The 12972-nt window shown below is 39.2% G+C and overlaps 1 protein-coding gene across 1 annotated transcript in view; it reads right to left on the minus strand.

Annotated features, from left to right (window-relative positions):
* Window positions 1-3767: 3767 nt before the first annotated feature.
* The window catches only part of GDA (guanine deaminase), a 29776-nt gene continuing 20571 nt past the window's right edge, over window positions 3768-12972 (minus strand). The window contains exons 12-14 of the mRNA XM_084225963.1: window positions 11892-12010; window positions 11044-11071; window positions 3768-10320 (exon numbers count right to left, since the gene is read on the minus strand). Of these exons, the coding sequence (XP_084082089.1) occupies window positions 10250-10320; window positions 11044-11071; window positions 11892-12010 (218 nt within the window). The 3' untranslated portion in view covers window positions 3768-10249. The remainder of the gene's footprint in view (window positions 10321-11043; window positions 11072-11891; window positions 12011-12972) is intronic.

A 12972-nucleotide genomic window follows, 5' to 3' on the forward strand; every position in this document is an offset into this window, starting at 1 on the left:
AGCTTTAAATTCGTTGAGGTCAGACCTCAGATATGTCTGTAGTTGGATGCAAATTTTTAAACTTCTCCCAGAACATAAAGTTCTGGTAGTGCTTACAGAATGCACATCAGCCAGAACACACAAAACATCTCCAAAAGGAGATAGCACCGCCAGGGCGACACCACCTGCTCCTCTCATGTCCTTACTGGGAGTGCAACATTCCACATTCTGATTGTACTCCATTTCTGTCAGAAAGGATCTATTTTAAAAATTAGCTTTTACATACACAAGGGCCAGTGAGGAGGAGGAAATACCCTTCTCTTCCTTCTCTCCCCTCCTTCTGTGCCCTGTCATAGAGTTTCTGCCAGCTTCTCCATAATGGCTGTCATACCACACAGCACATTCGTACAGGAAGGAGGAAAAGGTGGAAGTTTGATGTTGTGAATCAGCCTTGGATCAAGTGAAGGATGTTAGCTGCACAATATTTCTTCTAAAGTCTGGTGAACCCTGAATCTGATACCACCTTCCAGCGATTCCCAGCTCAGCATGTCTATCAGCCTTAGCACAGAGAAACAAGATATTTTAATGGCTTCAGGCAAATGTCAGCCTGTTTGGCTCTTGCAAAACATCCAAAATGTTTTGCTGCTTCCAGGTTTATGAAATGGTCTGTTTTATTTGGGAGATAAATAGGCAGTACTGACAGCTTCAGATAGAAGGGCCAGGGTCATCAGTGGGATGGCTGAAGGCTTCTATGAATCCACAGAATGGGTATTATGTAGGAAAAAGAGTTGCTTAATCCAGCTTGATGCCTATTTAGTCCCACAACAGAAAATTCCCAGCAGAATTTACAGATAACATTTACCAGAAGAAAATAGAGGGTTTTTTGCAATGGATGCAATTTTACTTTCTTTCTTGGGTAGCTTTAAGAGCTTTAGAAGAGGTAAGTGAAGCAGGAGAGGCAGTGGGGTAGCACTGCTTGTGAGGGATTGTTTAGATTAGATTGAAACCCGTGATGATGATGTCAGGTTGAGTGGGTAAAGATCATGAGAATGTCAGCAGAGTGGATGTCCTGGTGGGAGTCTGCTACAGACCACCTAGCCAGGTGATTCATTCTGCAGGAGGTTGGGAGAAATCTCACAAGTGCCACCCTTGTACTCATGGGGGATTGCAACTTGACAGATATCTGCTGGTAGTTTAGAAAATGAGGGGGTCCATCCTGAATCCCATGACTCAGAAGGACAGTCTCCCCTTTTGCATCCTTACCATTTCTATGTCTCCCAGTAAATAACTCTAAATAATTTCTTATCTGATTTTACTTTGTATATTTCCTCCGTGTAGTATGTAAAGCTTGTCATTGAACTTTGTTAAGCTGTGCTTCTGGAAATTCATATTAAAAATGCTTTTTGAATACCTTTGACAGTGAATCCTCAAGTGCTCTAAATCACTAGTTTGTGTTGTACACAAATGTGTACTTCTTTTTATATCACCCTAAAAGTACATCTACTTTCTTCGCACTCAGCAGCAAACCTCTTTTTGGAAAAAGGTTACCAGGCACTTTAAATTAAATAAAATCACATTTTGCAGGAAAGAACTAGAAAATAATGGAGAGGGCTGGCTGCAAGCATAAACACACCTGAGTCGATAGCTTCCAGTTCTGGAAGGATCTACGGCGAAGCCCGGCACAGACCCTGCAGCCAGGTGTGATGTGCTGTCACACACCCCTGTGTGACTGGGACAAGGTAAGGCACTGTAGGGGCTGCCCTGGCCCACCTTCCCCCCCAGCACTGCAGTCTGTGTGACATCTGCTCCACGGGCAGCACCACCAGGGAGCTCGGCAAACCCTGCAGGGTCTGTGCTCCTGGCGGGGTCTATTATTCCGGCAGTGGTTTTATACACACCATTGTCATGGCTAAACAACAAGGTGTTTCTTTGGGCAGGCCATGTCCTCTTCTCCACTGCAGATTTCAGTACTGCAAGGAGCCTGGAGGACTTTTTTGATGGAAGGATTACATGGGTTTGGAGGCAAAAGGATGAAATGGTGGCAGACATTGCAGGGCAATGAGTGCAAACTGCACGCAAGCAGTTGCTTCTCTAGAGGATGGACTGGATCTAGGGGATGCTTCAGAGGTGTGAAGAGTTCACAAAAAGTGATGAAACACCTGGAAGGATAGTTCTCAGAGGGCAGTGGATAGTTCTTAGAAGGCTGATATAGTTATCAGAGGGCTGATATAGTTATCAGAGGGCTGATAGTTCTCAGAGGGCTGATATAGTTCTCAGAGGGCTAGGTGTCAGGGGCTAATCCCAGTTCTCAGGGGATTAGGATGACTGTAGATGTCCTGCCAGCCAGCCTTGAGGAGTCATGCTCCGAGAGAAGAGGGACAAGGCCTGTGCAGGGATAGGGAAGAACAGCACAGGCAGGTACCACCCTCCACCCACCTCCCTGGGCTGCTTCCACTGGTATGAAATACCTCAGGAAATAGGGCAGGAAAAAGTGCTTTTTTCCCCTCCTGCTGTTCATGGCCTTTATGCCATATTTTCAGGGCAATTCCTAAAGGCCAAATTTAATTAAAAATAATGCAAGAATGCAGTCACATGCTTTGAAAGGAAGACAGCTGATTACACATTACAAGCATGGGGCAAGCAACCTGCATTTTGCATTTTTACTATGCTCTTAAGTCATGGACTGCAAACCCATTAAGCTGAAATATGAATGATCCAGTATCTGATCTCAAATCAAGAGAATTTCTGCTTTACAGTCATGGGAGAAGACTGATAAATTTATGTTGATGAAGTATTCAGGATTATACAGTGACTTTTTGGGAGGATTGCAAGCTCTGTTTTCACTTGTACAAACTGTGCCTGCACCAAATCATTGTAGTGAAACAGACAATAATATATTGAGATTTACTGAGAGCATACCAAAGGCTCTCAGATTTTCAAATTGTCTTGGAAACCCTCTACACCATAAGAACTCTGCTCACATCTGGAGCTCACACTACTTTGAACAGCTGTCTCAACAGAGCACTCCGGTGAAATACTGCAAAAGCATTTCTTAATGGTGTTTTTCAAAAGTAAAGTGTCAAGTAGCAGAACTCCCATGCTGAAAGACTAAATGGACCCTCCTAGTAAGAAAAGTAGTCTATAGAGAAGTTTTATTTCACTTTCTGTTCTCTGCTCATTGGTGGAAATACAGAATAGCTTTATTTTTTGTGCACAAAATTTTGAGCAAGTTGATAACAGCTTGTACGTAATTCTCAACATTTCAGTATGCAATTCCTCAGTGGTCCTCTTATGGCAGTTTTCATTTTAACAAAATCCACTTCTGGTGAGTTTCACACCTGCTTAGACTGGGGAGATTTTTATGCCTAAGCTTTGAAAAGTAATAAAGTGAAGAAACACACATCAAAGGACATGTGACTCTTTTGTTAAGCAGAAGAAGCAAGCATCTCAGGACAGCATACTTCAACACAAAAAAAAACAACCAAAAACATGGGCTTTGATTATGAAGCCAACAAAGCTGGTAATAATGATACATCAAAACCTATAAGAGCTTTGAATCTGAAAAAAGATCCCCAAAAATAGCATTGTACATACTAAAAATTCCTGTGATGGGGGGTTGCCCAGGTTCCCCAGACAACAGGGTATGTTGCTATGTATTTTGGCCTTCATTGTTTATTAGTCAGCTTTCTCTCTTTTCTCAAAAGTCAAATTCAGAAAGAGATGAGGGTTGGTGTAAACACAAGGCCTCTTTATTTTGTTTCAACGGTACATGACTTCCTATTTAGCATGACCAAAACCAAGCAGAACAGTGGAAATTGCATATACCATTTCTCCTAATACATTGTTCTTCCTTGAAACTGCACAAGTACAAAAGGAAGGATAAATTCAACAACATTAACTCCAGTTAGGCATTTTCACATGAACCAGAGCTTATGCACAACAGGTGACAAGCAGACAAATCAGCATCAGAAAAACTTACTCCAGCAAGATGTGAACTCTCCTTTGGGGAAAGAAAATTTGTCTTGAAGCAAGGGATGCAAATATCCTCAGGTAAGGAGCACATGCTAATGCTTTCTTAGAGCTTCATCACTTGAAGTTGTTAGAGGAGTGAGTACACAACCCAGCTCCAAAGCCACGAGGCCAGACAGGGTGCAGCTTACAGCCTTCAGTTGTCACCAAACCTGGCCCCTTCTCCTGCTGGCTTATCTCCAGGTTTTTGTGTCTAAATATGCGTAGGAGCACTTGGCCAAGGAAAGCTGCTGATGGCTTAAATGCAGATCACAGAAAAACGTCTTTGTGTGTTTGTCAGCTGTTCATAGTTTATGTCCTAGCCTTGACTGAGTTTAACTGAGTTATGAATTGACTCATTAAGCCAAATCATGAGTCTAAGAGCTGTGCAAACGTAACAACATCTGCCTGGTGGGACAAATAGATTTTCCTGGAGCATTAGGCAGACTGGTGTAAGAGTGCCCTTTATCCTTCTCCCAGCTCCACTCCTTTACCACAGTTATTTTCAAACTGAGACTCAGTCTATGAGAAACCACAAACCAATACCAGAATTAAAGCTAATACACACGAGTCATGACAGGGTAAAGAAGTGAGGGTCCATCCATGACTAATGCATTCACCTCTGCAGAAGTGATTGTCTCTGCAGAAGCCACAAAGGACCTTTTGGTTGGAGCACATTGATTCTGGGCATTTTCTAAGAAAGAATTTCCACTGAAGTTTCCAGGGAACTACCTCCCAAAAACATTGCTCAGCCTTTCCACATAAACTAACAGTTCTATTAACTGCAAACAACAGATTCTTGTTAATGTTGCTGATGTCCTTTTGGCTTCCCAGGAATGACACTTGTTGATTTTTTTGTTACTTTTTCATACCTTGGGATGTCATTTGCTGGTTTCTCTGTTGAGAGAAGCACGCGTTGTTGCACAAACAGTACAAGGGCTTAAAAACCCCACAGATTTAAGCCAAAGTCCGAGTATGCTCAGTACTGGACATATGATTGTGTCATTTAAAATGCACACTTTGGTCTCAGCAATGAGCCTAATTTCTAAACAATCTGATATTTAAAATAGTTTGTATTCAGTCACTTCAGCCACACCAGGCTGATTGTCAGTGCTGGATGTCAGGTTATCCCTGCATCACCAGGCACGTGACAGGAATGATGTCTGGGGCACGCACAAACAGAAATTCTTCACAGGGACCAGACTAATCCAGCCTCCGTTCTGGCCAGTGCTAAATGTTTCACAGGACAGGTGTAGATAAAACATAATATGCCCTTACACTGTGTTTCCTCTGGGGCCATTACAGGTGATTTTGATTTAAATCTTGGAGCTGACCTCTAGAAGTTGTGAAGAGTTCCATAATGATGCCATGAGCAGGTATCTGGGCCTGTATCACTGAGCATGTAAGCAACTGCTTTGGAAACTTGGTCAGGTTTTGGACTTCCATGACTTTCAGAAGGAATGACACCCATGATCTAACAGATCATTACCTGAGAATGTATCTTTTTTTCTGAGCATTTCACACCTAAAATTTCACTGACATGTCATCCTCTTTTTATTAGTTCCTCAGATCGATCTCCTTCCTACTTTGCAGTATTTTGTATTCTGCTACCAGTATTTTCAAATGTCTTCTGAAATTAATTTTTTATCTGTCCTTGGGGATGGTGCTATGCAGGGGCAGGAGCTGGACACGATGATCCTCGAGGATCCCTTCCAGCCCCGCTTATTCTGTGACTCTACACTATCATTTTACAGGTGAGTTGACTCCTAACACACACCAGGCTGCAAATAAAGCAGCATAGTTTATTAATGAATATCCAGAACTTTCAAAGATGTCCACCTTATCATCTGTTAAGGATTGTTCCTGGAAATGCTTAAAATAATATTTTTAAACAGCTCATCTGAGTAATGACATTAATGGCTTTTCCTTTTAAAACTGGATATCCTTTGAAAGAACTTGGGCTTAAGTATTCTTTTTTAATGAATAATCAAGAATAGCTATGTTCTCCTTTGCTCAACTTAACTGTAGCTATTCAACAGTAATACCTTTTGCTAATTTGCATTGCATTATCACAATTATATTTGAAAAAAATTCTATTTATCTCCACTTCTTTTTACATTAAATGCTACTATTCAAGTCCATAAAACCATTATAATTTTTTCCATTCATGAGTGTATAATCAGGCACAGGATTTTAGACAGGGTAATTTTAAAGTTTCCTTTTCTAAAAGAAAGCCAACTTATTGAAAATTTCAGTACAGTGAAAAAATACACTTTTTTTCCCCTACAAAACCTTAGGATTACACAAAAATACAGCATAAATATAAACATCAGGCCAAGGCAACATTTTAAAGTGCAAAACTCCACTTGCCACACATGAATAATTCAAATAATGCTGCATAATGCATAGGCAATTCTTACTAGTATTTCAAAACCTAAAGTGACACAATGAGATCAACATATAACAGTAATTCAAATGCATTCTATTTATAATAAATAAGTGCTCATTTGACCATAGAACACAGTAAGCATATTGTCCCAACAAGCAAGCTCTACACAAATACCCTTTTTTTATTTTTTCCCTTTGTCTGAATGGCGTGCTACCATTCAACATAAAGACATATTAAGAAGAAAGATCTCATCCACCATCTGGTAAGAAAACTTTGGGAAGAGACATCTGGAATCTGTTGCATGTACATTTTTCCAGAGGTTTTATCTTTTTTCAATCAATTTATACTGTCTTATTTTTCAATTTAGACTGACTGAAAATTATTCCTTTATTTTCTTCCACATACTCATATCCTCTTAATGTTCAGTTGTTTCATGATAAGGTTTGGGGCCTTTTTGGTTGTTTAGTTTTTTTGGGGGGGGGTGGTGTTGGGGAAAATGGAGGAAGGTAGAAGAGGGTTGCTTCAATTTGTTCTGTGACAGGATGAGGACAGATGGGGAATAGTTCAAGTTCTAGCCTCTATTAGTACTTTGATTTGAGACAACAGTGCTGTTCCAAATTCCCAATCATTCTCCCTTGTTGAACCTTGGTTTATTTTGCAGGGTGGTTTTGGTATACAAGAATTCAGCTTATTCTGGAGAAAACTACACTGGAGGCTCAGCTGCCTTCCAAATATGCTCCAGTCTCTACAAGAGACACTAAGAATCTGAGCCCATTACTTGTCCTGCTTCAAAGTGCACATGTACTAGGCCATCTATCCAAGGAAGAAGCATAGCTGTAGTCTTGAGATGCATGTAGTATACATGTGTAAGTCTCAGCTTTTATCCACTGATCCTCCCCCAGCTAAACAAATATCTTGGCCATCTACACACAGGCACAGAGTCTCAAGGACCAAGATTTACAGTGGGCTCCTTAGTGATCCTTAGTGGGTAATGTTCCCTAAATTGCTCCAGAGAATTCTGACTATTACATTCTTTGTATGAGACCTAACACTTTTAAATTTTTGTACATAAGCCATCTTCCACTGAACGAGCTTTTGGGACTGCCTTAGATGACCCCACTTAGCTTTTCTGCCAGTACATTTTTTCTCCATTCAGATCTATTTAAATGCTGCTGTCAAAAGACCCTCAGTTCATTTTTTATATGAACTCCTCCACTGGCCCCTGCAAACATCAAATTCAGAATTCTTTCCTTTGCCCCTTAACACCTTAGCATTTAATGTAATGCTATCCATCTTGGCCCTTGCTCCTCCTGGTCTTGGGCATTGCAGAGTGCTACAGGCACTACCTGCAGGCAGAGTTCCTCCTCCAGCTGATATTCTTAAAAAGATGATTTTTCATTGCTGTGTGTGGGTTATGTCTGGGTACGAGACATTAGAAAAGCTATAATCAAAAGAGGAGTTCCTACCCTGTCCCTGAATTTACAAGAGTCAAACTGCTCATGACCCAGTAAAAATTCAGATACAAAGATCACTGGCAGCAGTTATTCTAGACTCCCTTTGTAGTTGGGCCACCAGTATAGTCCTGAACTTGTTAAAGTTTTAGAGTGTTCTCATATTGCAAGTAAGCAACCTGTCCACCCCCCAAAAGTATTTTAAGAAATGCTGAATCCCTTTCTTAAAAACACCACAAAATAATGGGAAAACAATTAAGTCAGAGACAGTTAAGACTACCACTAAAATAAAAGCATTGATTTAATTCATAGCTCTGGAGACAAAGAAGTAGGGCACTAGCATACATTGTACACAAGCCTGTGTGATCTTTCTTCACCACAGGAAAGCCAAAGCTGAAAACCATGTAATTCCCTAGAAATAGTTTCAAACAGTAACTGGGAGGATTAAAACATGTGTCTCACAGTTCTTTGGTTTTGAAATGTGAAATTTGGTCAATTAAATTCACGTCAAAATTAATGAGAATAAATGTCCCTGAATCAGGAAAGCAAGTTAAAGAGCTGAAGGCTGTTATTTGCTGAACAAGTGTGCTACTGTCTAGGTGATTGGGACACATGCAAAACATAATGGTTGAGGAGACACCCTGATGGAATGTGTAAATCTTAATCCTCAGATCTTGACTCCTAAAGCCTTAGAAGCCTAGGAACAGAGTGGGTAGGAAGGCTGTACCTCGGCAGGCAGCGGCACGGCGCAGCTGGCAGGAGGGTACCTGAGCCAGCTCCCGTGAGTGGCTGCATCCAGGTGATGTCTGCAGGGCACTCCTGGTTATTCCCTGCAGAGGGGGACAGCCCCTCAGCTTTGGCAAGAAAACCACACTGAACATTGACTGTACTGCTCTAATTAGTGCCCAAATTACCTGTTACACTTCCCCCTGACGCTATGCTGTCTCATGTAGGCATGATCATAACAATACATAAGCTCTGAAAATTCTTTTAAAATCAGAACATTATGAGTGGCATTGGCCAAGCACTCTCTCTGAAGTAGACACGTAGTGAAACTTTGGTGCAGTGACCTCCCTTGTTTTGTAAACAGAGGTAAGTCCTATATCCCCAGGCAGTGAGATAAAAGTGCAAAACAAGGCTTAGTGAAATCAAAGAAGTTTGAAGTAGGCCTTAAAACCATATTCAACTCATGTTTACAGTATCTAAATACAATACTGGTCTCCAATGACCCTGAAATTAAAACGTACATTCTTTGTGTTGCAAAAACCTAACAGAGAAACAAAAAAATCCCCTCATCAAACAAATCTAAAAAAAGAAAAAAAAAATAAAAAGAAAAAGCAAAAAAGCAGGGAAATATGCCATTTTAGGAAAGGAAGTCACACAGATTTCCAAAACAAAAAGGGCATATTTTTTACCTGGAATCCTGGAATTCTACAGGGCTAGAATTATGGCTGCCACATTGAAAAACACAAAGAGCACAGTAAAGCTGAGCTGCTTTTTTCAGTGATGATTTTCACCTCAAGTCAAAGGTGGTAATGGCCAGAAAGAGACCATTTCTCCCAGAAATTTTTAAATGCACTCACTTCCCTTACAGAAAGGAGAAGGGACACCATCATATCATCCTGTCTGAACAGTCAGGAGCAAATGAGTTTGGGAAGATTCTGCAGGATGCTGAACTAAATGAAGCACTCCCTCTAGCCCAGAAAACCCTCTTAATTTGTTTGCCTTTGTGTAGCCTGCAGAGATAACTTAGTGCCTGCTTCTAATTTAACAGAAGTTTCATTCAGCCATCACTCAGATCAAGGTAATTCAACGGAGTGTCTGACTACAAATGACAATCCTAAACTTTTAAGTAAGGACCCTTATTTATTTATAAACACATACTTCTGGCTTAACTCTTCTTAAAAAATAATGTTTTAAATTAATTTTTTTTAAAGCTCATAGGAAAAACTGAAAACTGCATTCTCTAAAAGGACACTGATTTTTTCCATACTTGATAACAGTATTACAGAAATTGCATTCTTCCATGACATTCATTACCTGCAAAATCAATTTACAAGCACTGGGTTTTTTTTTTTAATTCCTATAGAAAACTGCATCTCATTGTACCACATAATGCTTCCTATACTATTATTAAACAGAGCAGCAGATGCCCTCTTTAAATAAGGTATTTATCAAATCCCCAGTCAATGCACAAACGCTATTTTTACAAAGGAATTTAAATAGCCATTCCCTCTAGAGCTAAGAAAATTTCGGTACAGGAATTCCTGAAAGGTCTGACAAAATTTTCAGTGTATGCAAGTTTTTTAACATTATCCAAAAGTGAGGTGTCATTCCTGGTGATCAGGCACTGCGCTTAATCAATCTCTTCCAAATCAGATGCAGAATGATCAGCAGAGGATTTTGCAAACAGAAAATGGATTTATACAGAGCTTGAAAAAGGAACCACTTGCTTTCCAGCCACATACACTTCAGAAATATTCCGATCGTCACCTGAAATAACATGGTCAAAACTGAGATTTGCTCATAAATACAAATGCTGATTTAATTAATGACAATAATGCAGTCTACAAACACAGTTTGTAGACTGCATTATTTGCAGCAACCATCTCCTAGAACTAAGAAAGTCCATTTGGAGAGAAATAGTCAGGGCAACCACAAAAACTAATAAATATTTAACAATCCATGTGTTTTGATTTTTTTTTTTAAATAAACATAGCATTCAGCTGCTGCAATAGTGTAATGCATTTTCTGTATATTTAGTAGATCCAAACCCCCAAAATTTTATGTATCTGTACAGAAAATGATTTGTTGCACAGTATCTGAACTGGCTTGGGAACCAGACGTCAAAAAAGCTGGTGTGACCCAGACAGCTCCTCAGGACAGCAAAAGTCTCATTACAGCGTGACACAGCTGTGCCCACAGCTGGCATCAGGCACCCCAACATCACAACACAGCAGCAGCAAAGCCCCGGTCCAGACACTGCCCAGACATACCAACAATTATGAACCAGACTGTATTAATTAATGTCAAATATTAATGCTAATTATTGGGAACATGTTAATGTTCATATAAGAGTTGAATAAATATATTTAATTACTGCAAACAAATGTATACTTACTTATGTAAAAATAAATTTTTTATTAACCCCAACATTAATTTAGACATTTGATACAGGAAATGAGAATTCAACTTGAGCTGAAAATCAAAACATACCTAGGTACAGGAACTTCTGGAGAGTGTCCTTTAAAAAAATGGGAGAAAACAAATTCAGAAAGCAATATGTGCTGTCCCAGATCATAACTATTTGATGTTTGAAAGAACTGATAAAAACACTTCTCCTAAATATTTCTAGTAACAGTGAAATCAAAACTTAACATACATCATTTACTTTTTAAAAATAAGGAAAAATTTAAACTTTTGTAAAGTGCTAAGATCAATAAGTTAGCTTAAAATGTTTATATTTAAACTTAAAAATAACTCTTTTTACAAAACTGGAATTGTTTCCAGGCTGTCTGACCACATCTATACATTTCAGTGACTGCTCTTTAATATCTTTTTTAGTCAGAGAAGGTTTTTAAATGAGAAGGTGTTTCCATACCATAAAACCAACATTGCTTTAATGTTGACATAAAAACTGTGCTTTTAACTCAAATTAGCCATCTTGAGTTCTTGCTTCATTTTGTAACAGCAATGTAGAAAAGGCAGCCTAACCTTTCTCTGGGAACAGGCTGTGATTTTTCAGTCTGAACTCTAAGAAATGACTAAAAATAAATTGCTTATTCTTGGCTGCCATTTGCTACTGCAAATACATAACTGTAATTGTCATCTTGGGCTAATAAAACATGCACTAAAAATATTACATGCATTTTTGCTCATGGTGTTGTGGCACTGAAGAAAAAAAGCCCATGGAACACCTAGGATGAAGCCCAGACAGCAGGGGTGTAGCACACCCAATTCCTGTCACCAGAATCACTCTCAAGAGACCTTTTCTGTCTGTGTCATGGACCTTCCCCACTAATCACTTCCATTAACGTTTTGGTCATCAATCCTTTTCTGATTACCTCAAAATCATCAGCAGAGAACAAGTCAAAAGGGCTATCTGAAGCCTTCGTGTTGATGAGCAGTGCATCAAATTCTTTTCCCACCTCAAAGTTTCCAATCACACCATCCAGTCCTAGAGCTGAGGAAGAAAATAAGCTCATAAACACGTATTCAGGACCAGCCTCCTTCCACCATGTAGAATTACCTGGCAACTTACTTGAAATATTCATAAGACAAAAAAAAAATTAGATGGTTACAAGGAAAAACCCAAAAACAAATTGAATAATATGTTAGCATCTGAGCTCTTAGGAGACTAAAGAAATAATAGGTTATATTCCAAAAACATTCAAACTCCAAATGGGGCAATGAAATTAAGTCAGAGAAATAGTAAAGCATATAATAACACTCACCTTGCTAAGGCAGTATTAGACTGCATTTTTAAAAGTTTAAGCAAAGGTTCTGAAAGGTTGTATAGATGTATTGTAATAGCAATATATGAGTAATATGATAATAAAATAGGTATCCAGTGAGTAATTGTGGAAAAATAATCATAGCCAGTCTGAAGGTCTCATACCTACCTGTATGGCTTGCCTTGTGGCCTTTTATTTAGCTTTATTTTTTCAAAGTTTCATTACAACCACAAGTTCTCAGGTCCGCATGCCCTGAAAATCTACAGATTCATCTTCAGGGACTGGGTGCTTGCTAGCACTTAGAATACCTAAAGAGAAACCTTTGTGCCTCTTTAGAAATAAATAAGGACCCTTTTAAGTTCCAGAAAGTATCTGTGAATTAAATCTCTTTTTCCAGTGCTCTGAAATTAAGTCATCAAAGAGCATAATACCTGCAAATAATTAATTTGTTTTCACATTGCACTGATAAAGGAAATTCAGTCTTGAAGTTACTTTAAGAAGTCATTGAAGTTTCTGAGGGGCAGGAATATCACAATATCTTAAAGACATTTAAACTCCTCCTTCTGAAATATTTTGATTACCTACTAGTTTCAACTAAAATGATCTCATGTTCCTTCAGGTTTTTGAGCAGAATGCAATTTTTAGATTAAACACAAGAGGGTGACAAATGTTTAGGAGCCTTAACAAAGCA

This window comes from Fringilla coelebs (genome assembly GCF_963513975.1).
Source record: "Fringilla coelebs genome assembly, chromosome: Z".
NCBI lineage: Eukaryota > Metazoa > Chordata > Aves > Passeriformes > Fringillidae > Fringilla > Fringilla coelebs.